This window comes from Podarcis muralis, chromosome 2 (assembly GCF_964188315.1).
Source record: "Podarcis muralis chromosome 2, rPodMur119.hap1.1, whole genome shotgun sequence".
NCBI lineage: Eukaryota > Metazoa > Chordata > Lepidosauria > Squamata > Lacertidae > Podarcis > Podarcis muralis.
The window spans coordinates 87351416-87376158 of record NC_135656.1 but is presented as its reverse complement, the minus strand read 5'-3'; the positions used below and the strand labels follow the sequence as shown (position 1 = coordinate 87376158).

Sequence of the window (24743 nt, the reverse complement as noted above, 5' to 3'; positions counted from 1 at the left end):
GATCGGTCTTCCTAATGCGTTAGCTGTGACTGATTCCTTGAGCAACCTCCAGCATATACATTATGTCTCCACAGGCTGAGAAGCTGACCTTTCACTGTCTTCTCTTTGAGGATTTGGATAAGCCTATACAGTGGTACCTCTGGTTGTGGACACAATCCGTTCTGGGGTGCCGTTTGCACCCCAAAAAGTCTGTAACCAGAGTGGTGCTTCTCCACATGTGCGAAGCGCGGTAGAGCACTTCTGCGCATGCGCGAACCACGCAGTACGCCTCTGTGCGTGCGGCAAAACCCGGAAGTAAACACTTCTGGGTTTGCCGTGTTCTTAACCCGAAAAAACACAACATGAAGCGTTCGCAAGAAAAGGTATGACTGTATATGCCTTTTCACATAAGGCTTATGTGAAAAGGGTCTAGAGAAGAAATTGTATGTACATTTAACCCAGAAGAGGTTTTATAGTCACAGCTGGCATTCTGTGTATGTACTTCCTACATAAGAACAGCCTGCTGGATCTGGCCAAGTGCCCATCTAGTACAGCACCCTGTTCTCACAGTGGCCAACCAGATTCCTGTGGGAAACCTGGAAGCAGAACATGAGCACTCTCCTCTCCCGTGGTTTCCAGAAACTAGTATTTGGAAGCATTGTTGCCTCCAACTTTGAAGTCATCATAGCTAGTAGCCTGCCAGGCCTCAGGGAAACCAACCACCACAGCAGGGTGCCAGGAACGGTTAAGACAAGGAAAAGTCCTTACCATCTGCTTTTATTAAATATTTACAGAGAGAGGCTTGGGGATGCAGCCTCTTGGAATAATGGCGTTGCCTCAGGCAAATCTCCACCCTTCTCTCCCACTTCCTTATTCGCCATCTATTCTACAGGTGGCACAAACGGCCTTTTGCTTCTGAGCCCTTTTCTCTCCTACTTTTAAGGCTCACCAGGTTCTGGGAGGGGGGGTCTGGAATGCTTTCTAGTGTCAGCCAGCTGCTCCATGGGAAGGCGGTCTCCACCATTCCTCCTCTGCCCAGTCCCTGACATAGCCTTTGATAGCCCTCTCCTCCATAAATTTATCTAATCCTCTTTTAAAGCCCTCGACGTTGGAGGCCATCACTGCCTCCTGGGAGAATGAGTTCCATAGTCTGAGTGCACTGTGTGAAGAAGTCTTTTAAGTGTCCTACATCTTCAAACATTCAGCTTCATTGGATATCCATGAGTTCTAGTGTTATGAGAAAACCTTTCTCTATCCACTTTCTTCACACCATGCATAATTTAATAAACTTCTGTCGTGTCACCTCTTACCTTTTCTCTAAACTAAAAAGTCTCAGCAACTGCAACCTTTCCTCATAGGTTATCAGAACTGTACTCAGTACTATTTTCAGTTCCTTTCCTAAAGACTCCTAGCCTGTAATGTGACTTTTTCATGGCAGCCACAAACTACATCAGCATCTTCATTAAGCGATCTACTATGACCCCAAGACCTCACTCCTGGTCCGCTCCCTCTAGTGCAGACCCCATGAATGTGATGTGAAATTAAGATTTTTTTGATCCAACATGCATCACTTTACACTTGTTTTCATTGAATTGCATTTGCCATTTTACTGCTCATTCACTCAGTCTGGAGAACTACTACCAGTTATTGAAGGTCTGGTGTAGCCAATACGATTCCAAGATTAGGAAGAACTTTCTGGTGGTAGCTGTTGTTTGACAGTGGAACAGACTGTATCAGAAGGTGGTGGTCGCTCCTTCATTGGAGGTTTTTAAACAGAGGCTGGATGGCCATCTTTCAGGGATTCTTCAGGTGTGATTAATGCATTTCTGGGGCTGGACTAGATGACCATTTTGGGTCCCTTCCAACTCTACAATTCTATGATTCTATGGTTGCAGCTCCAGGCTGAAAGGCACCTGACCTAGTCTCATGACTCTCAAGGGTTTTCAGAAGTTCCTGCCTCCCAATGATGCTTCCACCCACTTGATAAACATGTTACTTTTAATATAATGCAGGAAAGAGGTTATAGGCAACTAAGAAGTTTACAGACATATGACAATTCTACTCCATGCTGTTGTGTTTCCACAGGAATCCTTCTGCAGTTTCTCGAATGAAGCAGCTTTGGCTCACCTGAGCTTGGTCTAATGTGAAATTGGCACAGCTTATTCTCATTTACCATCTGAGAGCCACATGCATGTGGAACATTCAGAGCAGAATTGAGTGATATTTTCCCTAAATTGTAACATTTTAGGCTGTGACAGGGAAGGTGGTGGAGGGGAGCTCATGTCTGAATGCTTTGGGGGGGGGGAGGAGAGGGACCCTCATGGCACGCAGAAGAATAGCATGTGGGGGAGGATACTAACACTGATCTCTTCTTGTGAAAATGAATACCGTACCCTAAATTTCAGCTGGGCCAAGTCCACGCTATTGTAGTTCCTTCTTCCTCACATGTAAATGGAAAACTAAGAAGGTAAATTCACTTCTAGCTAACATTAAAACTGATATCTCACTTTCCTGGTTTTGGCTCATCTCCTCCAATCCCTTGTCATCCTGAGGAACCTCCCCTCCTGCCCTTTTGTCTTACATATTCCAAATTTGGATGATACCACTCTGACTTTGCTTCCATTTCAAAGTGTTGGGACTTTGGTACACAGGGAAACCAGACATTTGATGCAAATGATTACTGCAAGAACTCTCACTGCCTGTTTGGAGAAGTGATTTCCATATGTTTTAGAAAGGCAACCTTCTGTATGGAATGAAAGAAACCAAGGCTGTCCATTGTGGGCTCTTTCTTCATAATGAATAAAATATAGTTAGCTGCATCTATATGGGTACATTAAGTGTGTGTGATACTATATATATATCTATATACACAATGTCAACAACAACAAAAAATCTTTCCAGTCTCAGTATGCTATTTCTTTGCTTTTTTCTTTCCACGTTTTGACTTCTCTGTCTCTTTCTGCTGCTCGCGAACGGGCTCTTCCAGAGGCAAAGGCTCACTATAAAAACTATATATAGGGGAAAAGAAAGGGAGAAGTTTGCAGTGTGAGTTGTATCATAAGGCCAACTGAAAACCACACACAATGGGAACCCTAATCATCTTGCAGGTGGTGTTAGGTGTTAAGCGTCATGTTGCAACATTCATGATAAGCTTGTGAACTCTGGTTTCTATTTGAAGGCAATATAATATATCAATCTGGCAGCATGTTCTGAATGCCACTATGGTGAATTCACATGTGCCTCACTGTGTGATCATCCCATCACTGTGCAAAGGTTCTGTTCTAATGCAGCTGTGCTAATTGTAAGAAACTGATAAAAGAGCATTAATACAGCAGACCCAGTGTGTTTTTAGCCAAAAACTTGTCGCAGCAGCATTACAAACCAGAATCCTGCATATTTATCATGTCTGCCAACACTTCATTCAGGTATGGAATATAGTACATAATTTGGCATCTTGGGAATATCGGGTGGTATGCAATACTAGTCCTACTCAAGAGTAGACACATTGAAGTTAATGGACACGACTAAGGTCACGTTCACACCATACAGCTGAAGCATTATAGGTTCAAAAATTTCAGTGGGTCTACTCTGAGTTGGACTAGCTGACTACAACCAATCAAACTGATCTTTTTAAAAGTAAGTTCCTGGCAGAGAAATAACAGAAATGTGCAAGCAATGACTGGTGAAGGTTAAAACAATGGAACCTTAGTGGGTTGGATTTCTGTTAACAAGCAAGTAAAATAATAATGCCCTGAAGCCCATAGCTGCACTATTCTGCAGTCATCATCCCCCTGCTCTACTCTATAGTCTTCATATTATTCTTTCCTGTTTGCACTCTGACAGCCATCTTGTAAAGAAAAAAGGAAACCTGTCTTGAAAGCAGAATACATTATGCAAAGTATATATATGGAAATTTAATTTCCATAATTTATTAAAGATGCATAATACGGTTTTTGCTAGGATGTGGTATATAAGTCTTTAAATAATTCTAGTAAGACATCCAATTCAGAAGAGATTCTGCAGATTTAGGCTCAGTCCCATACATTAACCTGTGACTCCTATGCTCTTATTTTAGAATATCTCACATCCTAACCATGTCTACTCTGAAGTAAGTCCCATTGCAATCAATGGGACTTACTCCCAAGTAAATGTGTGGGGATTGCAGCCTTGGCAGATGTAAGAGAATGTAATGAGCTAACCTATGCTGAATCAAACTCTAATGTTTATTTAAACCACCAACATCAATTCTGGTGGCAAGTATCACAGGCAGCGTTTCTCAGGCTGAGATCACAAGAGGGAGCACAAGAGGGAGAAGGACACTGAAGTTTGGTGTCAAATAGGGGAACCCCTGAAATTTGAGACCCCAAGATCTGCCACTGTTTATGTGCTACATTTTAATTTTGGTTGCCTCCAATGAGCACAGGGTGACACATAATGTTCTACCCACCTGAGTTTTAACTAGGAAAAAATATGCAAAGCAGATTATACTAAAATGGGGCAGGTAGAGCTTTAGATTCTGGGTTGTTTTTTTTAAAAAAGGTAGATTCCAAAGCCTGTAGACAGACAGTGACAGGTCCAACTAAACTTCATGCCTGATCGGGGACTTGAATGTGGGTGTCCCCGGTCTAAGTGCAACATGGCAGCTGCCACACTATGTGGTCTCTCATTCAATCCTTTTGTACCTTCAAAGGATGCTTTAATTGCCTCTAGTGTTTTACAGACATGCCCCAGCGTAAAACGGTTACTGCATCACAGGAAAAAGACACGGGAAAGTCTCCATACTCTCACTCCCATTCTGTCATTGAGGATTACTCTTCTGCAGAATCTCAACCAGCCTCACCCTTTACCAGGTAAAGTGAAATGGCTACAGGGGTGGAATTAGCATAGCCTAAACGAAATTAGCATGCTCCTGACAAGCTGAGAATTTAAGATGTGTCCTAACGATAAACTGCCAAATCAGCCAGGTTCAGTTTAGTCGAGGAAATGAGCCCATTAACTTGGCATCCTTGTTAGCAGTTTGCTTATAAGCGTATCCTGGGTTGGTATAAGTGTCCCCCCCCCAAAAAAAAAAAACCCCAGCAAATAATCATCATATAGAGCTATGAGAATCTACAAGCTTAGAAATCTCTCTGACAGTGAGCAATTAACAAGGGATTAGCTCACAAGTTATGACATCCACATAGTAATAGTTTCCCACTTCCTGATTCAGGAAGCCATCATGGATTATTGCCCCCTATCCTATCAGCCTATCACTCAACAACAGGAACTCTGAGCAAGTTAGCCATTGGCTAAATTGCTCAAAATGTGAATTCACCATAAGTTGGACAAAAACTGGGCACTGAGATACGATGGCAGGAAATCAGTTAGTCAGATGATCACCCTGGGTGCTTCCAAACAGTGACAAAAGTAACGTAAATACATTGGGGGGGGGGGTTAATGGTATGCTAACACTAGCTCTGTTCTGTGGTTATTGCAGCTTTATCTTGTTTCCATGTGGGAAAACAGCAAAGCAAGGACGAAAAAGGAAAATGGAAGCTGTCAGATCAATAATTATTTGAGCAAAAGTTGTGATTTTACTGGATACTAGGGATGGCCAATAACAGGAAGAAGCTGCTGTAGCCTCCCAGTCTTTCTCTTAGTACCAGGTTTTTAAAAACAAGAAAAGGTGTGCCAGTCTTGAAAGGGGTGCTTTAGGAGGCAGCAGTGTTGGCACAACTTGCTTTTAGGTGCCAGGTGTAGCATGAAGTGGCCACCATCTTCTTTCCCCAAAATGCCTCTGGCTCCCTGTATAGCTTCACAGCCAGCGTAGCTTTGCTGGGACCCAGTGGCACCAAGGGTGGCGGATGGCAGTCATTGCAGCTGTGCCAGGCCTGCCCTTCTCCTCTGAGTGCTGAACCCTTGCAACTTGACAAAATGATTAACAATAAAATAATCCTAGCATCAATCACTCCAGCATTTGCCCCACCATGCCAGGTGCTGATGTCAGGCTTGGTTTTTATTATCATAGCCCCAAATCCCACAATTTAAAAACACAAACCTTTCCAAGGCAGGGACAGAGACCTTCTTTGGATCTTCGAAAGTGGGACTGGCAGGAGAAACGAAAGAAGTTTGTGTCAATAAACACATGTAGGTATTCTGCACCACCTCTTATGCACATTTTTAATAGAAAGTTTTAATTTCTTCTCTTTTTTATCTTAAGCCAGTGTTGCAAATGTCTACTCATCTGGTGTCAGTTGTGAATTACTCCTGGTTAACCAATTACTCTCTCCATTGCTTTGAGGCCAATATATACACACATGTCCGCAGGAGGAAAGTAAAGTTTCTGAGGGCTAATGCATGGTTTATTTACCAAAAAACCCACAAAAAACAGGATTAAGCTATTTTAGACTGTGTATGTATAATACATGCCAAAACCATTTTATGAAATAAATTGGATTTAATTTTACTCGATTACTTCTTCGTGACAAGTTCCATTTCCCTATTACTAGTTGCAATTATTATTTACTACATTTTTATTTTTGTTTATTAAATTTATATACTGCCCTTCAGCCAAGGTGGTTTACAGTATTAAAAAAAATACGGGGCCTTTTGTGTATAACAAACAAACAAACAAACAAACAAACAAACCAATACACACACACACACACACACACACACACACACACACACACACACACAGTTTAAGAAGTCATAGATTGTTTACTTAATCAAAGGCCTTGGAGAATAAGACTATTTTCCCTTGGCGTCTGAAGATATGTAATGAAGACACCAGGCAAGCATGCCTGGGGAGAGCATTCCACAAATAGGGAGCCCCTGCAGAGGAGGCCCTGTTAATCCCACCCTTCCCCCAAGGAAATCAGGGTGGCAGACATTTCCCTGCTTTTTCATCTCAGAAACCTATATGGTAGCTTAGGCTGAGAGTAGGTGACTAACACAACTTTACTCAATGAGTTTCATGGAGATTTGAACTCTGAGAATCTAACTCTCACCACAAAATGACATTGGCTCTCTTTTTAAATGGCAGGCATATGCAACTTGCAGACCTACCATACCTTAATCAACTTAATCTTAATCAACTCGTTTGGCACCACACATGGGACTATACAAACTATGGAAGTTGTTAAGCACCTGCAAGCCACAAAAGGGAAAGCTGATGTGTTGTGTTCAGCTTGCTGGGTCTCCAGTTTTACAGGCCTGTTTTAATGCTTGCTGCTCTCAGTTGACAAAGTCATTGTCAGGGATATCAAGATATGAGATCAATTTCATCACCTGACCCACCCAGAACTACCCCAGTGTCACAAGTAAAGGGAGAAAGATCAGAAGGCTCTTCCACTCAAAAGGAAGTGTTGCATAAATCTCATGAATGCAGATGAGTAATAATCTTAAGAGGTTTCTCATGTTTGGGGGCACAGGAATCCTGTAACTGATTCAGCAAATGTGAGTAAAGTTGATTCCACCAATATTGAAATCCATGCTTCAGACTGGTTTAAGGCACCATGTACAAAGGTAAGAGGTACAAAAAGCTAGCCTACAATGAGATGCATGTACCTCTGCAAACATCACTTATTAACTGCTAAGGTCTCTGGAGAAATGGAAGAGCTTTAGAACATGCAAGCTACGGCTTGTTCACTTAATTATTCACTTGTTCACTTAATTATTATTTCTTAATTTGAGAATTCAATCAACACAAGAAGCAGGAAACAGATGCACATACTGTACTGATTAGTTGGTGATGATGGATGGGGAAAAGTCATTGCTATTCCTCCCCCTGGGAGGAGTCAGAAGCTTGTACCTCCCGTTATACATCTTGAGCTTTTCTAAGCAGGCCTGCCCAACACTCTGAAACCCCCTGCCCCTAAAATTAGCACTCTGCCACAGTCTGAACCACCACGATAGTGTACATACACCGGCTGCTATTAGACTTGGACCTTCCAAGTTCTTAAGCAGTGTACTGCTTGGCAAAAGTAGTTTCTTTCTAAAGTACAGTACCATATTTTTTCGTGTATAACATGGTCCCATGTATAAGATGCCCCCTATTTGGGGGGACTCCAAATTAAGATAATGGAGGGAGATTGCCCAGAGTTGCTGAGCTTTGTTTGGGAAGGATTGCCCATGGTTATTGAGCTTTTTTTAGGGGGGATTGCCAGAAATCACTCACCCGTCTGACCTACGCTGCTGTTCCCTCACCGGCAGAAGCCACCAATTGCCCACCCAATTGCTGCAGCGACAGCCGATCATCACCAGCCCTTGCTGCAGCCACCAATAGCATGCCCAATGGCCACTGCTCATGGCAGCAACCAATCCCATGTCCCCCCCCCCATGCACTATCCGTGTATAAGACGACCCACAATTTTTAACATAATTTTTTAATTTAAAAAAACCCTCGTCTTATACACAGAAAAGTACAATAGGTATTATCTTAAACAATTGCAAACTCAGTAAAAAAAGAGTTCACTTGTAATATGATATATTACATCAGTGGTTCAGTGCTCATTTCTTCTCCTTCCAGAAAAGATTTTATCTTGAACAATTGCAAACACAGTAATAAAGAGTCCACTTGTGATATACCAGTGGTTCAGTGCTCGGATGTCATTCCGGTAATCAGGCATTTTGTCACTAAAGAGCTTAGTCATTGAGCTTTGTGGTAAATAATATACAAGAAAAGACAGTATTTAAATGGCTTAAAGCAGGGGTATATCTGTCCCCATCTGTTCCCATTCTCATCAGGAGGAGAATAGAAAGAGGACAATGTTAAACCTCCTAGGAGGTTTAACAAACTGAAGGACATCATTTATGGGCTGCCCAGAAGCTTCTGGTTGGCCGCTGTGGAAAATGGGATGGTGGTCTAGTTGGACTTTTGGACCAGGCCTATCCTGGAAAAGCAGTGGGTAGGTTCAGTCTATCTGGGCCCATCCTGAAAGGAAGAGACCATAGCTTTGCAGGCAAAATATCCTAGGCTCAATCCTCAACTTTTCCAGGTAGTCTGGAATAGACTCTCTGGAGCTCTCTAAAGGGTAGTAGGCAGTAAGCAGCTAGATGGACCACTGGGCAGCCTCAGTATAAAGCAGCTTCCTGTGTTCCTAATCTCTGCCAAAGCTAAACTGGAAGCAATAATGGACAGAGACTGCCAGATTCAAAAGGTGACGCCTCTCCTGTATAGCTAAGGAGCCTACAATATGCAAATTTTATTCGGCACCAGCTACTTCCATCACAGAGAGTAATAATGGCAGAAGGCATGCTGGTTGGCATCCTTCCTTGTATGCAGTTATGAAGATGGTATTGCCTGCATTTAATCTGGTTAATTTGTATTTAATCTTCCACTGATTCGTGGAAGATCTTGAAGCCTCTCATAACTACCTGCACTTTAGGAAAGCTCCTCTTAGACTTTGGTCCTCACAGCTAAAGTCACATACCCAACAGAATCCACACCTTTTAAAGAGAGAAAGATTACAGCAATGACTCTTGTTTTCTTTTGAACTTGTGCTCCTTTGCTTGCAAGTTGTCTACCAAATAAAGGCAAGGGATTGCATCTTGATCTAAAGGGACACCATTAATTTCTTTTTTCTTATCCCTGCACAAAGTCTGAGAAAGATTCCGTTTACAATTGGGTTAGATAAGAACCAGCAGAAATCCCGGGAGGGTCAGCAAAGTAATTCACTCCTGTGACCCATCCTTCTCTGAAGCCTGGGGCCTTGGTGTACAAAAGGAAATGTCTATTGCAAAAGGCTAGTTCTACCAATGTTCAGTTTAAGTGGGGTTATGGGTACAGAGGCAATAATTTATGGCGCTAAAGAGATAGGTCTTTTAATTTTGAGAGAGAAGGTGACACAGAAATATATTTTGGCAAAGATTCGTCTTTATGTTACTCTAATATGTTAACTTAGCTCATCGCTTTAACAACAGGGCCAGTCTGAAGACCAGTGATAGAGGGACAAAGAAAGCTATTAGCAGCAAAATGAATTGGATATTCCAAATTTACCCATTTATTTATTTGTATTGTGACCTGGATCTGTAAGAAGGTAGGGATGCTATAGTTCAATGCTTGCCAGGACGCCACATTTCTAATCTGTTTAATATATGTCACCACCTTTGTTTTACATTTTTTTCTGGCTTTTCACAAGTTCGTCTATTATTACACGGCACCAATGTGCACCATACACATCTGAATGCCACACACAGAAGTGAACAACATCTGTTCAAAAATGCAACATCAGATTTGGCAAGCACCATGGGATGGATTTGTTTGCTAGGGTGACTGGTTGTGAGTGTTAGCAGCTAGATTTGCAGTCACTTTGAAGATGCTCGAACTCAGGACGAAAGGGAGGAATGTGCTAAGAGGAAGGCACACTTGGCAAACCCTCACCATGATCAACTCCTGCTCGGAAACCTATGTCCCCACTGTGGAAGGACGTGTGGATCCAGAATCGGCCTCCACAGTCATCTATGGACACACCGTTAAGACCGTGTTCATGGAAGACAAATGATCACCAAAGAAGAAGAAGATCGACTCTTCCATCCAGCATTACTTGTAAGTTTTCCCTAGCAATTCTTCTATAATCAGGGACATTAGTTTTCTGCAAGTCACCAATAAAAATTTCCCAACCAATTTTTTAATGCTTGATATGAACAGAATGAATTACTGATTTGGGATCATCTGATTTAAACAGAAGCCCCATGCTTAATCTAACCTGGTGGATTTGCTCAATATCCCACTGGGAACAAGGTTCCACGACTTATAGTATAAAAGCAGTGGTGACTAAAGTTCCTGGATTCTGAATTTCTGTTGTACTTGTTACAGCTGTACTGGGAAGAAAGTTCCTCCATAGGACAGTATTAGTTGAAAGGTACATTAAAGGGGCAGTGGAAATAAAGCTTATCAAAATAGGACTGCTGAAACAAGTGAGTCAGCCCAGTACCCATGAACCTTAGCAATTTCCCTAACTACATTCTTTTACAGCTCTTACTTTCTCTTTACACTGCTTCTCACCTCAAGATAAGGCAGTGTGGCTTCACAAGAAAATTAATTTTGAAACGGCAAAAGCAATAGGAAAAAATTCTTTATAGCAAACTGGGGTGATGGTTCTACATAACGAAGTGCTCAGCAGAGCCCATTAAAAGGCCCACCTGCACACAGATCCCTTGCTAAGCCTGCAAGTTGGCTCACAATTCTCTTATATTAGCTCCATCATTTTTCATTCTCAAATATTTTTGGTGGAGAGATACATTTAAACCATAAACTTGACTGCTTGCTCAAGCCCAGCAGATTACAGCTGTAAGGCAGCTACTAGAAAACAGCTAACAGGGATCATATATATCCAAAGTACATCACTGAATAGAGTGATATAGTTGTATTGACAGCAGAACAGGCTCATATAAATGTGCATCAACTGGTAGCAATTTAATGAGCGAGGGACCATTCCCAATTGAGTTGGGTGAAATCTTTGAGGACTGGAAAGCTGCATGTACACTGCACACACACACACCCCCACACCCCCACACCCACCACCCACACACTGCTTCTCCATCCCAAATCCACCTCTTGAAGCTGCCTCTTGGACTTTCGTTAGATGTATATTCACACAGTGTGTTCTTCCACCCTGAGATATGATTCTCAAATTGTATTTTAGTATTTCTATAGCTCTCCCTCTTTCTTAAAAAAGAATAAAATCTGATTTTAGTGCAATTGATTTCCCAAGCCCTTGGGGAAAAGTGAGCTAGAAAATCCAGCTAAGTAAATACCATTGCTTGAAAGGTTTAGTGATGGAGTGATAAAGTGTGGCTAAGAAATGAGTGCCATAATGAAAAGATTAACCCTCTCTGGTTTTTTCAAAGGATATTTGAAAAGCCTAGGACCACAGTCCTTTCAGTTTGTTTCAGTGGCAGAAATAATGATGGGCTGCTGATCCTATACTCAGAACCTCTCCTCTGGACCAACTGTGTCACATATACTGCACTGAAAGGACAGGAATAGTCCAGCTCCTCTCCCCACCTACACTCAAGATGCATTCTGACTGCATCATATGTGGGCTGAGACGGGAGCATCAGTGCAACAGCACCAGAGGAAGTCAATACCTGAGGTTGTGGGCTTGAGTCCTAGCACTGGTGCAGGAGGAATAATAAATTGTGCCTTCACAGTGCTGCCAAGATCTTTGTGCAGAATCTCCTGCTAGCAACTCAGAGTACAGGTCTCAAGTGCTGCTCTTTATTTCGAAGGGATGGAGGGGGTTCATGCTGGGGAACTCCACCAAAGCAATATATGTCAAGGGCTGTTTGTAAAAACTTTCAAACAGGCAGCAGCAAAGGTTCAAACGCCTTGGGATCTGGACATGATTTACAGGCCATTTCCTTGTTTCTTCCATTACTTGATTTAATTCAAAAATCATTTTAACTATTAGCAAAGTTCCAGTGTGTGTCACCGTGCTCAATTATTCACAGCAATGGACAGAGACGTTGACCAACTGCACAAGCGTGAATGCAATTTAGGAATGGGGACTTGTGGCTCCCCGATAATTTATTACGGCCGATTATGCAGACCAGGAGAAAGGCAGGGGCTTACTTACAATAAATGTGCAATCCACAATCCATCATAAACTGAAAGACACACTGAATACCCAGGTTCCTTAGCCTCCTCTGGATTTAAGGCCTTATTAGCAAGGCAATTTTGTTCTTGTTACATTCTGCTGTCCGGGATGCTTAAGACAGCCAAATGCATTACACATCTTCCTATTGGACCGTACGGACATACAGCAGGCTGGGCATTAGCAGACCCAGGAGGCACATTCAGCCTCCATTACAACATTTGTTCATAGTCCACAGCTATCAAAGTTAATCTTGAGCAGGTTTCTAACTGTCTCGCTTGCAGAAAACAAAATGTAAGGAAAGAGCAGAGGGGCATCTCATAGGACACTCAAATGCACATTCTCCAAATTGCTACATTTGTAGCGCATTTCTAAAGGGAGTATGCTGCAGTGATAGAAGTGGATAAAATTATGCATGGTGTGAAGAAAGTAGTTAGAGAAAGGTTTTTCTCCCTCTAGGGAGCATCCATTGAATATGAATGTTGGAAGATTCAGGACAGACCTGTTCATAATCAAACTATGGAACTCGCTCCCAAAGGAAGCAATGATTGCCACCAACACGGATGGCTTCAGAAGAGGATTAGACAAACTCATGGAGGATGAGGCTATCTATAGCTTCTGACTCTGGTGGCTATGTTCTATCTCCACTGTTGTGCTCAGGTCCTCTTTGTGGGCTTCACATAGGCATCTGGTTGGCCACTATGAGAGGAGGACACTGGAAAAGATGAGTCACTGGCCTGCTCCTCTTATGTTCCTATGATATAGCAGATGCTAAGCCTGATGGCACCAGGCAGCATTGCAGGGCAGCTGCCAACAACCTTGCACCACCTCCCTGCCACTCTCCTCACCTTGCTAGCCATGCCACAGCTTCTGCTTCCTCCACCCATGGCACTGGTTTTGTTACTACAGTTTCCTCTCCTTGTCCACTGTGGGTGCGGCTGCCCTGCCCTGCTTGCCTTTCCACCAGTAGCAGACATAGGACAGAGGATGGGAGGGCAAGAGGAGCCAGAGCTGTCCACCCTGAGGGCCCATGCCAACCTGGAGCTGGCCCAGACAAAGACCATGTGCCAATCACAGAGCCAGTTTTGTCTCACCATGTCAGACAAGAAAGTAATTAGCTGCCCACATCCTGCATGTTGTATTCTTACAGGGAATTAACTGTGCACTGTTCACTTAAGCGCAAACAAAACTCTTCCTTCTTTCACTTCCCTTAGACTAGCAGAAACTTTGCAGATTTAACAGACCTATCAGGGTGCTCTATATAACCCTGTTGTTTAACTTGTATATATAACCTGCATGGAGTCTGAACCAGCAATCAAGGTTCAACATATATTGTGCTCCACTTGTCCCAGTCCTACTCCTCTGCCCTTCTTCCAGCTGCTGCCACCAATTCACCACTTGTCTGCTCCAGTTAGTGGCTTTTTTAACACTAGAAGATAGGAATGGGGAGAAATTGTGTTCCAGTTCACACATAAAGGGGAAAATCTCCCTAACTCACTGTTCCCCAAACAATATGCAATTCATAATCTACTCTTCTTTGAATTTTGCAGTGGAGTTCTCCAACCAGTAATGTTTATAAAAGATGAATTCACTAGGGTAAAATGTGCATTAAAATGCATATAAGTGAAAATAACATTAAAGTGCATCATGTTAGAGGAAAATGCTTTGCAAGAATATGTGGATTAGGATAAATCCACTGGTGAATTTTCATGAGGGTTTAAAATTGCAAACAGATATGGAAATATGGAGAACTGAATTTAAGGTTGGAAACATGAGAAACAGAGATAAACCAATATCGACAGGTTTGTCTATCCCTACTAGAAGGGAGAGGGCCATGTGTGCAACCCCCATAGCTCTGCATTTAATGCACAGCAGTACTATGATGACTGCATGGACTAGACTGTCTTGTGTTAATGAATACTCTCACTCTTCACTTTGTGGTACAGAGGTCTGGCGCATGAATCATGAGCCAGGTGGAACCCTGAACAGATACAGGAACACTCCGGGCTGCAACATATTGTTGCTGGTCTCACTTGTTTTGCCTGTTTGTCTTTTGATGGAGTGTTTTGTGTGTAACTTCCTCTCACTCCTATGAACTGCCTTGTTTTAACAAGAAATATATTGATTATTCACTATAAACACTTAGTCATCTAAGCAGAGGACAGAATGTGGTATATGTGCGTGTTTTTAAAAATGGTGCTCCTTGTAACAAATTCAGCTACCTTCAACTTTTCCTGAAAGCCAGTGCCAGAGTTTTGTCTTGCTGACCTTTGAACAACAGACTTTCCTTTCTGCTGCTTTCTAGCATTCCTTTGCTATGTCGAATGCATCCTATTTGACAGGCCATCAGCCTGCTTTCCTGCCCCCAACCCTGAGCAGTTCCTAGTGGCAGGCACAAAAAGGAACACAGCTGCTATGTTTTCATATATCTGTGAGTCATTGGTTGGACTCAGATCATTGCCCTGCTTAGGGTAAGCTGTACAATAATAAATAGCATCAACTCAACACTATCTGCAAGTTGCTAACTTGTTGGCCTTACTCTTACTCCTCTTAGTTTCCGGACATGATCATTTGACTGTTGTTGGTTTTTTTTTTAATGCAACTCCTCTCATTGACTGTTCACACACCTGCAGTTATTTTTGACCCTCAACTCAACAAAAGTGTTAATTGCCAAAATATGTTTGGCAAGAATTAAAGTTAAGTCATGCGCATCATGTGCTATTGCTCCCCCACTGCCAGCTCTTCTACATTAATGCCTATACGAAAGAGGAAAGTGCAGTTGGCCATAGCCTTCTCCATTTTCACATCTTTGCCCAAATGGCTGCCAGCTCTTCCTTATCCATTGATCTTCCTCTCCACTTGTTAATATTTGTGATCCTCTCTAATTTACACCCAGCTAATTGACTTCCTGGACTCCAGTCCATATACATGTCTACTCTCCCTGAAGCTGGTTTCTCATCCCCCTCCCTTGGGTGCTGCATGGGTGGTATCAATGGCACTGGTCTAAAGGGTCACTCAGTAGATCATGAAACTATTAATCTCAGGGCCATGGGTTCAAGCCCCACATTGGGCGAAAGATTCCTGCACTGCAGGGGTTTGGACTAGGTGATCCTCATATTTCCTTCCAACTATGAGTCTATGAACTCCATCCCTTGTCCTGACATCAGGAGTTCTGAATAAGGCTGCAGAAAGGGCTCATTTCAAGCCGGTAGATGAAATACAGTTACAGTACTTTGCTATGAACAGAGAGCAAGTTTTGCTGTACTATCGAGCAAAGTGCAATACAGTAGTAGATTCCCTTAGCACTGGCTGTCTTGAGATGAATGAGTTGAGAATTTAGACCTGTAATACAAAGGTTTTTTGGGGGGAGGACTTGGTATGTTACCATTACAGAGTTTCAATAAAAAGAGAGGCTATTGCATGTTTTCTCTATATTACTGAAAGTGCTAGTTCCGATACAATATTGTTTGATGATATAGGGACGCGGGTGGCGCTGTGGGTAAAAGCCTCAGCGCCTAGGGCTTGCCGATCGAAAGGTCGGCGGTTCGAATCCCTGCGGCGGGGTGCGCTCCCACTGCTCGGTCCCAGCGCCTGCCAACCTAGCAGTTCGAAAGCACCCCGGGTGCTAGTAGATAAATAGGGACCGCTTACTAGCGGGAAGGTAAACGGCGTTTCTGTGTGCGGCACTGGCTCGCCAGAGCAGCGATGTCACGCTGGCCACGTGACCCAGAAGTGTCTCCGGACAGCGCTGGCCCCCGGCCTCTTGAGTGAGATGGGCGCACAACCCTAGAGTCTGTCAAGACTGGCCCGTATGGGCAGGGGTACCTTTACCTTTACCTTTATTGTTTGATGATGGCTCAGGTGGTCTTTAGATATCAGATCTCTTAAAATAAGGATTGTCTATAACTGCCACCTCTTGGAAAATATTGTCAAGACTTGATTGAAGAATGTGTATATAATACAGTATATGAATATATGTGGATCATATGTGGATATATGAATGAGTATATATGAATATATTCAATATTACTGAAGAAGTGTGCATGCACACGAAAGCTCATACCAAGAACTAACTTAGTTGGTCTTTAAGGTGCTACTGGAAGGAATTTTTTTTGTTTTGACTATGGCAGACCAACACAGCTACCTATCTGTAACTTCAATATTACTGTGCTTCTAGAGATAGAATTAGATTCATTGGTCAGTGATTGTAAAAATTAACCAAGCAAACAGGACCTCGATCCTACAAATGTTCATGGAAGAAGTCATGAAGGAAAACATTGCACTGAAAGCACCAAATCCCACTTCCTTTCTTTCGATATTTCGATTATTTTACAGAGAGAACAGATATTTGCAAACAGGGTGAAAATGCTTCCTGACTTCCCTTCTTATCTTTACTTCATTCTTCAGTGTATGTTAGTTAAGATCACAAGCAAGCTCCAGTGACGCATAAAGGGTTTCCTAATCCCTCCAGTTCACACAGAGGCATCTTGTTATCAGCAGGGAATGGATCAGTTCCTAGACTCCACAGCCACAATCCATCAAAACATTAGTCATCATGACTAAATCCTAGTGAAAGTGATGATGGGGTGGACATGACTTAACTTGAGTCCCATTTATTTCAACGGGGCTTAACAATGGGTTGTGCCTACTTTCTTTAAAGACTCTGAGATGCCTGGCACTGTGTGTATGTGTGCTTCAAAGTACTTCAAAGTAGAGGGAACACAACAGTGGTGCCATATATTTAGGATGTGAAATATCTCACCCTTAGAATTCCTACACACAAAGACAATGAGATTCTAGCAAAGTCAGAGTCCACAGCCCTTGGTCTAGGAATCTGACACTGCGCTATAGTTTAAATTCCAACAGCAGCTAGTTTATGGGGTGGAGGGAGGAACAGAATGAAGTCATGATGCTCCCAGATATCAGTGTCGCTCCAGTAACAAGACTCTAGACTTCTTGAACGTGACTGCAGAGAATACCACAGGAATGAACAGCCATTAGTCACCCCTGGCAAATGGTTTAACAGACTGTAGTGGAGCTGATGCTATATCCATCCATTGAGCACATGCTTTGAATGGACTTTCTTCCTCCAGTCTCCTGAGCTGCTAAAAACAGACTGTAAATCTTGCTCGGCGCTGGAGTTGCTGCTAAAGGCGCCCACATGACATAAAATAATATGCACCAAAGCACAGGACTGGCAGGTAGGGACAGCCTCACATCGCTGATGGATAATCAAGGTCGCGTCACTAGTTCCAGAATAAATTCCAGAGGTGGGGTGGAAAGGCAGTTCAAAATGAATTAAGCACATTTGGGGAACATGTGTCCATTTGATGCATTTGTGTCTTTCGTTCAGTTTCCTCAATTTGGGCTGTCCACAGAGTATAGGACACGCAACTAGAATACAGAGTAGGATGGAAAATACGCAGCACCGCAGAGTCATACAGAGATGGGCTGGGAATAATGGAAAGGAAAGGGAACAAGATGGGGGCAGACAGCTCCCCCTCAAACATCAACAACAGACTCTCAAGAGGGCTGCAGAAGCGCCATTCTGCGAACATGCGCTGTTTCTTTTGTGCAAGGGAAGTTAGGCTCCAAAGCCACATTACGGATGAGAAGGGGATGAGAAGGCAGAAGGAGTAGAAAGAGAAAGGGGCTATAAGAAAGAATGGATGGAACTTGTAATTCAGTCTGTTACATTGACCCCTACAAGTTTAAGAGATATGGAAGGGGTATGGATGGGCGAATCTCAAATTTATTTTTCTCTGCTTATTTTCCAAAGGTCCGTAAGTGGCGAACTAGATGCTTTGCAGTGGCAGACTAGATACCTTCAGGAAGCCCACAAGCAGAACCTGAGTGCAACAGGTCTCCCCCCCCCCCACTGCCTTATTATTCCCAGCACTAGCGTTCAAAATCATAATGCGTCCAATAGTGGAGTTATAATGCAGACATCGTGGCCATTGGCAGCATTATCCTACACAAATTTGAATTCGTCTAATCCTCTTTTAAAGCCATCCAAGTTGGTGGCCCCTTACTATAGCTCGTTGTAGCACTTTCTCCACACTTAATAATCTTATATTCCTCTACATAAATGCCTGTTTTGCTTGTTCCATAGGGCTTGCTCATGTTTGTTGCCCCTTTCTGAACCTTTTCCAGCTTTACAATATCATTTTGGAGGTGAGGCAACCAGGACTGCACCCAGTATTCCAAGTATGTTCTCACCACAGATTTGTATAATGACATTATAACACTGACAGTTTTATTTTCATTTCATTTCCAAATGATCCCTGTCATGGAACTCACCCTTTTCACAGCCACCACACATTAGGTTGACATGTTCATTGACCTATCCATTTTGACCCCAAGGTCTCATTCCAGGACAGTCATCACCTGCTTAGGCTGCATTAGTGCACTTGTGAAATAAGGAAAAAAATTTTGCCCCAATGTGGCACACATGCATACACTGAACTGCATTTGCCATTTGGGTGAAAAAGAAAATGATGGTGCCCTTTCCTAAGTGATGCAAGTCTATTAACCCAAAAGTTCATTTCTCTCATTCTTAATGGAAACTTCAACGAGCTAAAAAATGAGTCTCTATTAAATTGGTAATATGCAGATTTATGTAAACATAATGCATTGATTACATGTCAGTTGAATAAGCAACAAGTATCCAACAGACTTCCAAGTTCTACTGAAAGTAGACTAATTGAAATTAAGAAACCTAAATTATTCATGCCCACTAATATAATGGGCTAACAAACACTAACTCTGAGAACTAGCTTTGGAGACAACTCTAGAAACTTAATCAGTCAACAGGCCTAATGTTAGGAACCCGAAACACAGCAAGGAAGAATTTAGAATTCAACCTTTTTTCTTTTTTAAAATTATCCATCTCATTCATGAGTTGCCAACATGGTACCCCTGGATGTTCTTTAACTACAACTCCCATCATCCCTGACCATTGGCCAAGTTGGCTGAGACTGATGGGAGTTGTAGTCCAAGAACATACCGTCAGTTGGATTTTTACTATCAAGTGGTGTATAAATTTTATGAAATACATATATAAAAAACATCTGGGTGGTATCCCAGTGGCTACCCCTGCTCTAGTTATATACTTAGCAGCAAGAACTGCTAATAATGAAGTTTATGGGCACATCGTTCTTATAACAGCTCATCTCTGGTCACAGTGCACCAGTTCGTCCAGTTCTTGTTGCAAACACAGACCTCTGCATGACACTGCCTCCCCTGTCCCCATTCCCATCTTCCCCTTCCCTTGGACTTCCTGTTTTACCTAAATTTGAAGCTCTGTGGCAGGAAGTGGCCCATCTTGCAGTCAAGGCAAACTTGGTTGATCTGCTTCAGCAGGTCTTTCTTGCTGAAGCTGTATCCGTTGAAAACACAGCCCCCAAAGACTGGCTTCCCTCCAGCATACATCTGTTGACAAACAGGCAGGAAGGAGGGGAACAAAAATGCTTTGCAATAAAATATATATATATATAAGCGAGTTGGAAGGCTTGGACCAAATGGTTTCCTTTTCCTGTTATGCACAGGAGGCTTAAATGTTTTCATCCAGACATGAAGGGGCTTTGACAGCTCTCTCTCTCTCTCTCTCTCTCTCTCTCCACACACACACACACACACACACACACACACACACACAGAGACTTCCTGCACATCACTTAACACTCCTGATGTTGAATGAAACATCATTCACTTTGGGAAAGCAGAAACAGTACAGGTCTTATAGCCTGACCACAGAAAGGCTTACTGCAAACCCTTTTCGGCTGCTGTGTCCCTCGCAGGCAGTGCCTGCTGACCACACCCCTATTCCCCACAAATCACAGGAGATTCCCAGCTCCTTTTTGTGTGTGCCAGATATCAAGACAGCAACATATTTTCACATTTCTTTAGGTGTGTGTGGTTGCAGCAAAGTTCAGTGGCTCGCTCTTGGGTATATAGAAGATTAAATTGCCAAAAGTCCTGTATTTTAAAACTATTTGGTGTGTGTTTGTGTGTTTGGGGGGAGCATTATCGCCTAAAAGAACTACAGCAATATTGCTAATACAAGGCAAAGAGTCCACTTTTTTTAAAAAAGGAGGGTTTGTAGTAATTAATTTCAAAATTTATGGTGGGCATGCTTCCCTACTACCTAGGGCCAGTTAAAAAACTTGTTTTGTTTTTGTAATAGATTCATATACACAAATAAATAATATTTCTATTCAATGTACAGCAATAGCAATATGTAATGTACATATCTGCAGGCAATGTGCTATCGGATAGGGGGCTCTTATTACAAAAGGGTGTCAAAACTATTATGGAACTTGAGCTTTCTGGGCAGCAGGGGAGCACAGAGGAGAAGAGAATTTGTTTGTGCAGCAAAATGTCCTTCGGCCTCCAGACTGGAGAGGAGTGTAGCCCTTCAGAGTAAAGAAGCTGGCTGTCCTTACTTTACTACTAATGCAGTACAGTAGTTTATTGTTTATTTTTTTTAAAAAAAGAGTACACTGCAAAGGAAAATTCATTGGGCAAGAATAAGATTACAGAATATGGACATATCATGCTGGATAGAAAAGGTTCAAAAGCAGGTGGAGGTCAAAGACAGGACACTGCAAGTGCCTTACTGATGTTCATATGGGGCAAATGAATCCATCATAGGGGAGCAGCAAAAGTAGCCAGGTTGGTGTCCTCCAGCTGTTATTGGACTACAACACCCATCACCCTTGACCACTGGCCTTGCTTACTGGGATTTATAGGAGCTTAAGTCCAACAACATGTGAAGGGCACCACCTTGGCTATCCTTGCTGTTTGCTCAGAAGCATCAGCTTTCCTGAGTTCCAAATGTTCTCTACATCTCTCGCTATATGTATGGGGGCATATCAGTACTGGTTAAAATGAATGCATGTAGGTTAGGATGGAGCAATGATGCTTTTGCCAGCTCCCCACATCCATTCACTTAATGGATTCCAAATAAAATGGATTCCATTCACCCCAAATAAACATGTAAAAGGTAAGTGTCCCTAGAATTAAGACAGGACAGAGGAGGGTGTGTACAAGACACAACACCACTAGGCAGATAAGTGGAACAGCAAGAGAGTGGGCAGTGAGGCTAGGTGGAGTGCTCATGGAGGAGAAGGAGGGAAAGAAGGAGGGGGTGCATTGCAGGGGGTTGGAATAAATGGCCCTTGAGTCCCTTTCAACTCTAAGATTCTATGATTCTAAGTCAGAGCAAGAAAGGAAAGTCTCAAAGGGCTGACTGGCCAAGAAGGGGTGAAAAGGGTAAGAGAGGAAAGAGACGTGGGTGGGAGAGAAAGGGTGGCAGGCCACAGAAACAGGCACATGAGCCAGGAGAGAAGGCAGAATGTGGAGTTGCTCAGGAGAACTAGGTGGGGCCACAGAGAGAACAAGGGGTGTGGGTGGAAGGCCTGAGGAGGCAAGGATATGAGATCAGGGAGGTGGGACGGAGGGGCTCGGAAATGGTAAGGGTCCCTGTAGGAAATGGGTGGCTGGCAACCACATGCTCGCCCTGTGTGATTTAGCGTTGCTTCCGTGCAAGGAACAAAGCGTTCATTGTGAAGCCAAAGTTCTTTGGCAGCTGTAAGTTGCAGCCTCTTCTCTTCCCAGCTCTGCCCATTCAGAGCATCAGCAGTTCCCTCTAGTGGGCTTCAAGTGCCATAGAAAGCACAGTATTACTAAGTTTTAAAAGTCACCTTTACGTAGGAAGTAATGAAGTTTCAGGTGGTATTCACTATTTTCCTTTTTTAAAAAAACAAATACCCAGCTGGACAGATGGGAGTTGTTGCTGTCATTGATATTGTTTTTTATCTTTATTTTAGATTTATGCAGAAATTGTTGTGTACTTTTTGATTAATTTGGTCATGTGCTTTATTTTTATGATTATTTTGTTTGTAAATATGTAATTTCTTATATGTTATAAGCCGCCTTGATCATGGTTTTACCTTTGGGAAGCGGTATACAAATAAAATGATTGATTGATTGATTGATTGATTGATTGATTGAACTACAGTTCCCAGGATTCTTTGGGATAAACCATGACTGCTTTAAATGTACATTACAGATGGGGCCTTAGTCTGCATATGTAGTCGGCACCAGAATGATTCATTAACCCCGTGAATGTCACAGCCATAAGATATCGACAAGGCAGTCTCAAATACACCTGCTGGGCTTGCCCATTTCTATCTAGAGAAGAAAAATAGTCTCTATGCACTCATTAATTTACCTCTGTATATTATGGCTGACAGTGCATAGATGGTCTATGGCCATGGGTTGCAATTTACAATTTCTTTCAGGTTGGAAGAACAAATCTTAGTGTGTTCAACAAATCTTTCCAGCTGATAAAAACACCCCAGATATTACTGTTCTTCTAAGTCATTTTATAATCCGGTTTTTTTCTCCTGTGTGCAGACTAAGATGGCCAAATAAATATTCTATGCTTGATTCTTCATATGGAGTCAGCCTGCAAGAGTACAAGAACCCTTCTATTCTTGTGCTCTTCAATAGGCAATATTTTGATACAAAGAAACAATCCTTTTCAGGATAAAGGCATGGATCTATTTATTTTTACTTATAAAAATATTTATAGGCCACCCCATCACATAAAATATCAGGGCAGTATACAAGTGCAATAAAATGTGACATAAAAAAGATACAAAACAATCATAAAAATAGCTGGTTCATCTTGGAATAGTTTGAACAATTGAACAGACCTGTCAGTATAAAGAGGTCTTCAAGAGATGTCTGAAAACTAGCTGTGAGGATGTGTGCTGAATTTCTGCTGGAAGTACGGCTGCCATATGTCTGGGATTTCCCAGATTTGTCCAAGAATTGGAGTGTCAAAATGGCATCTGGGTGGATTATTGATGAATCAGCAAATATCTGGGGAAACCCAGACATATGACAACTAGGGCGAAAATGCTTTAAAAATCCCTTTCAAGAAAAGCTCAACAACTCCCCCCTCCCCAAGAAAAAAAAGGTCAACAACTTTGTCCAGATTTTCCCCTTTGGGAATATGGCAAGTCTAGCTAGAAGAGTATTCCTCAGCAATGAACTAGTGAGAATAAATGCCTGACTTCTAATTGAAGCTTCTTCTGGCCGAAGACCTTTTGGCACCTGAGGTGAACCACAAAATGAGACTCCCTTCCCCACTAGGGAAGAAGGGTTGAGTGAAGATCTACATCAGGATCTGCTGCCCCTGTGGATCCTGCCGCCTGAGGCGGTCACCTCACCCTGCCTCATGGGTGGACCAGGTCTGCATGGGGGTGGGGCAGCTAACAGTGCTTCTCTGGATGATCTCAGTGACTGAGCTAGATTCTAAAGGCTCAGGTGGCCCTTAAGGTACCCTGGACCCAACTTGTTCAGGGCTTTGCTTATGAATACAAGAAAGCTGAACCTGGTCTAGTAGCATATAGGCAGCCAGTGAGGGTATTTTAGCAGAGATGCCACATGCTGTTGGCCATCTGCCCCTGCCAGCAGTCTTGTTGCTTCTTGCTGCACTTAACTGGAGCTTCTGGACCAGCCCCAAGGATAGCGCCACACAGAGCACAGAGCAGTATTCCCAAGATTAGCAATGCATAGACTACAGTGGATGCTACCCCCTGGGTTTTTAATTGTATTTCAGTTCGGGTTTTTAAATTAATTTGTTATCATTTCATTGCTTTATACGGTAGCTTAGTGTTGCGTTTTATTTAATTTTTTGCTTTGTGAGCCACTCAGAGAAGTCATCACGAGGCAGCTATATTAATGCAGTAAATAAATAAAATAATCCAAGGGAATGCTCACCAGATGCTGCTGCCTGGCACCCATCCATATTCAGCCAGTTATTATGCAGATTATTTGCACATGTCACATGCAAATATTATGGTTGCAATTCTAAACATATTTGCTTGGAAGTAATAGCATTTACTCCAAAGCAGGCATGCATAGGATCTAGCTCTTTTAAAAGGGTCTTGGTTCTTAAATTTCTGGTGAACTCAGAGCTAACTAAATTGAATTTGGGGTGTAAAGGATAATATACATCTATGAAAAAGTTGAAAAGAGTAGATTAATTATGTCAGTACTAATTATGATCACAACAATATTGTGGAAGAGGGGAGAAAGTTACCTCACTTTCCCACCAATTTTTTAAATTATTTCTTCCCATGTGGATAATCTTGGGTGCCAGCCTTCTGCTGA

General features: G+C 42.5%; 1 protein-coding gene across 1 annotated transcript in view; it reads right to left on the bottom strand.

Annotated features, from left to right (window-relative positions):
• Positions 1–887: 887 nt before the first annotated feature.
• Positions 888–24743, bottom strand: part of C2H3orf20 (chromosome 2 C3orf20 homolog) — a 53802-nt gene continuing 29946 nt past the window's right edge. The window contains exons 13-15 of the mRNA XM_077923499.1: positions 19846–19988; positions 6017–6064; positions 888–2987 (exon numbers count right to left, since the gene is read on the bottom strand). Of these exons, the coding sequence (XP_077779625.1) occupies positions 2891–2987; positions 6017–6064; positions 19846–19988 (288 nt within the window). The 3' untranslated portion in view covers positions 888–2890. The remainder of the gene's footprint in view (positions 2988–6016; positions 6065–19845; positions 19989–24743) is intronic.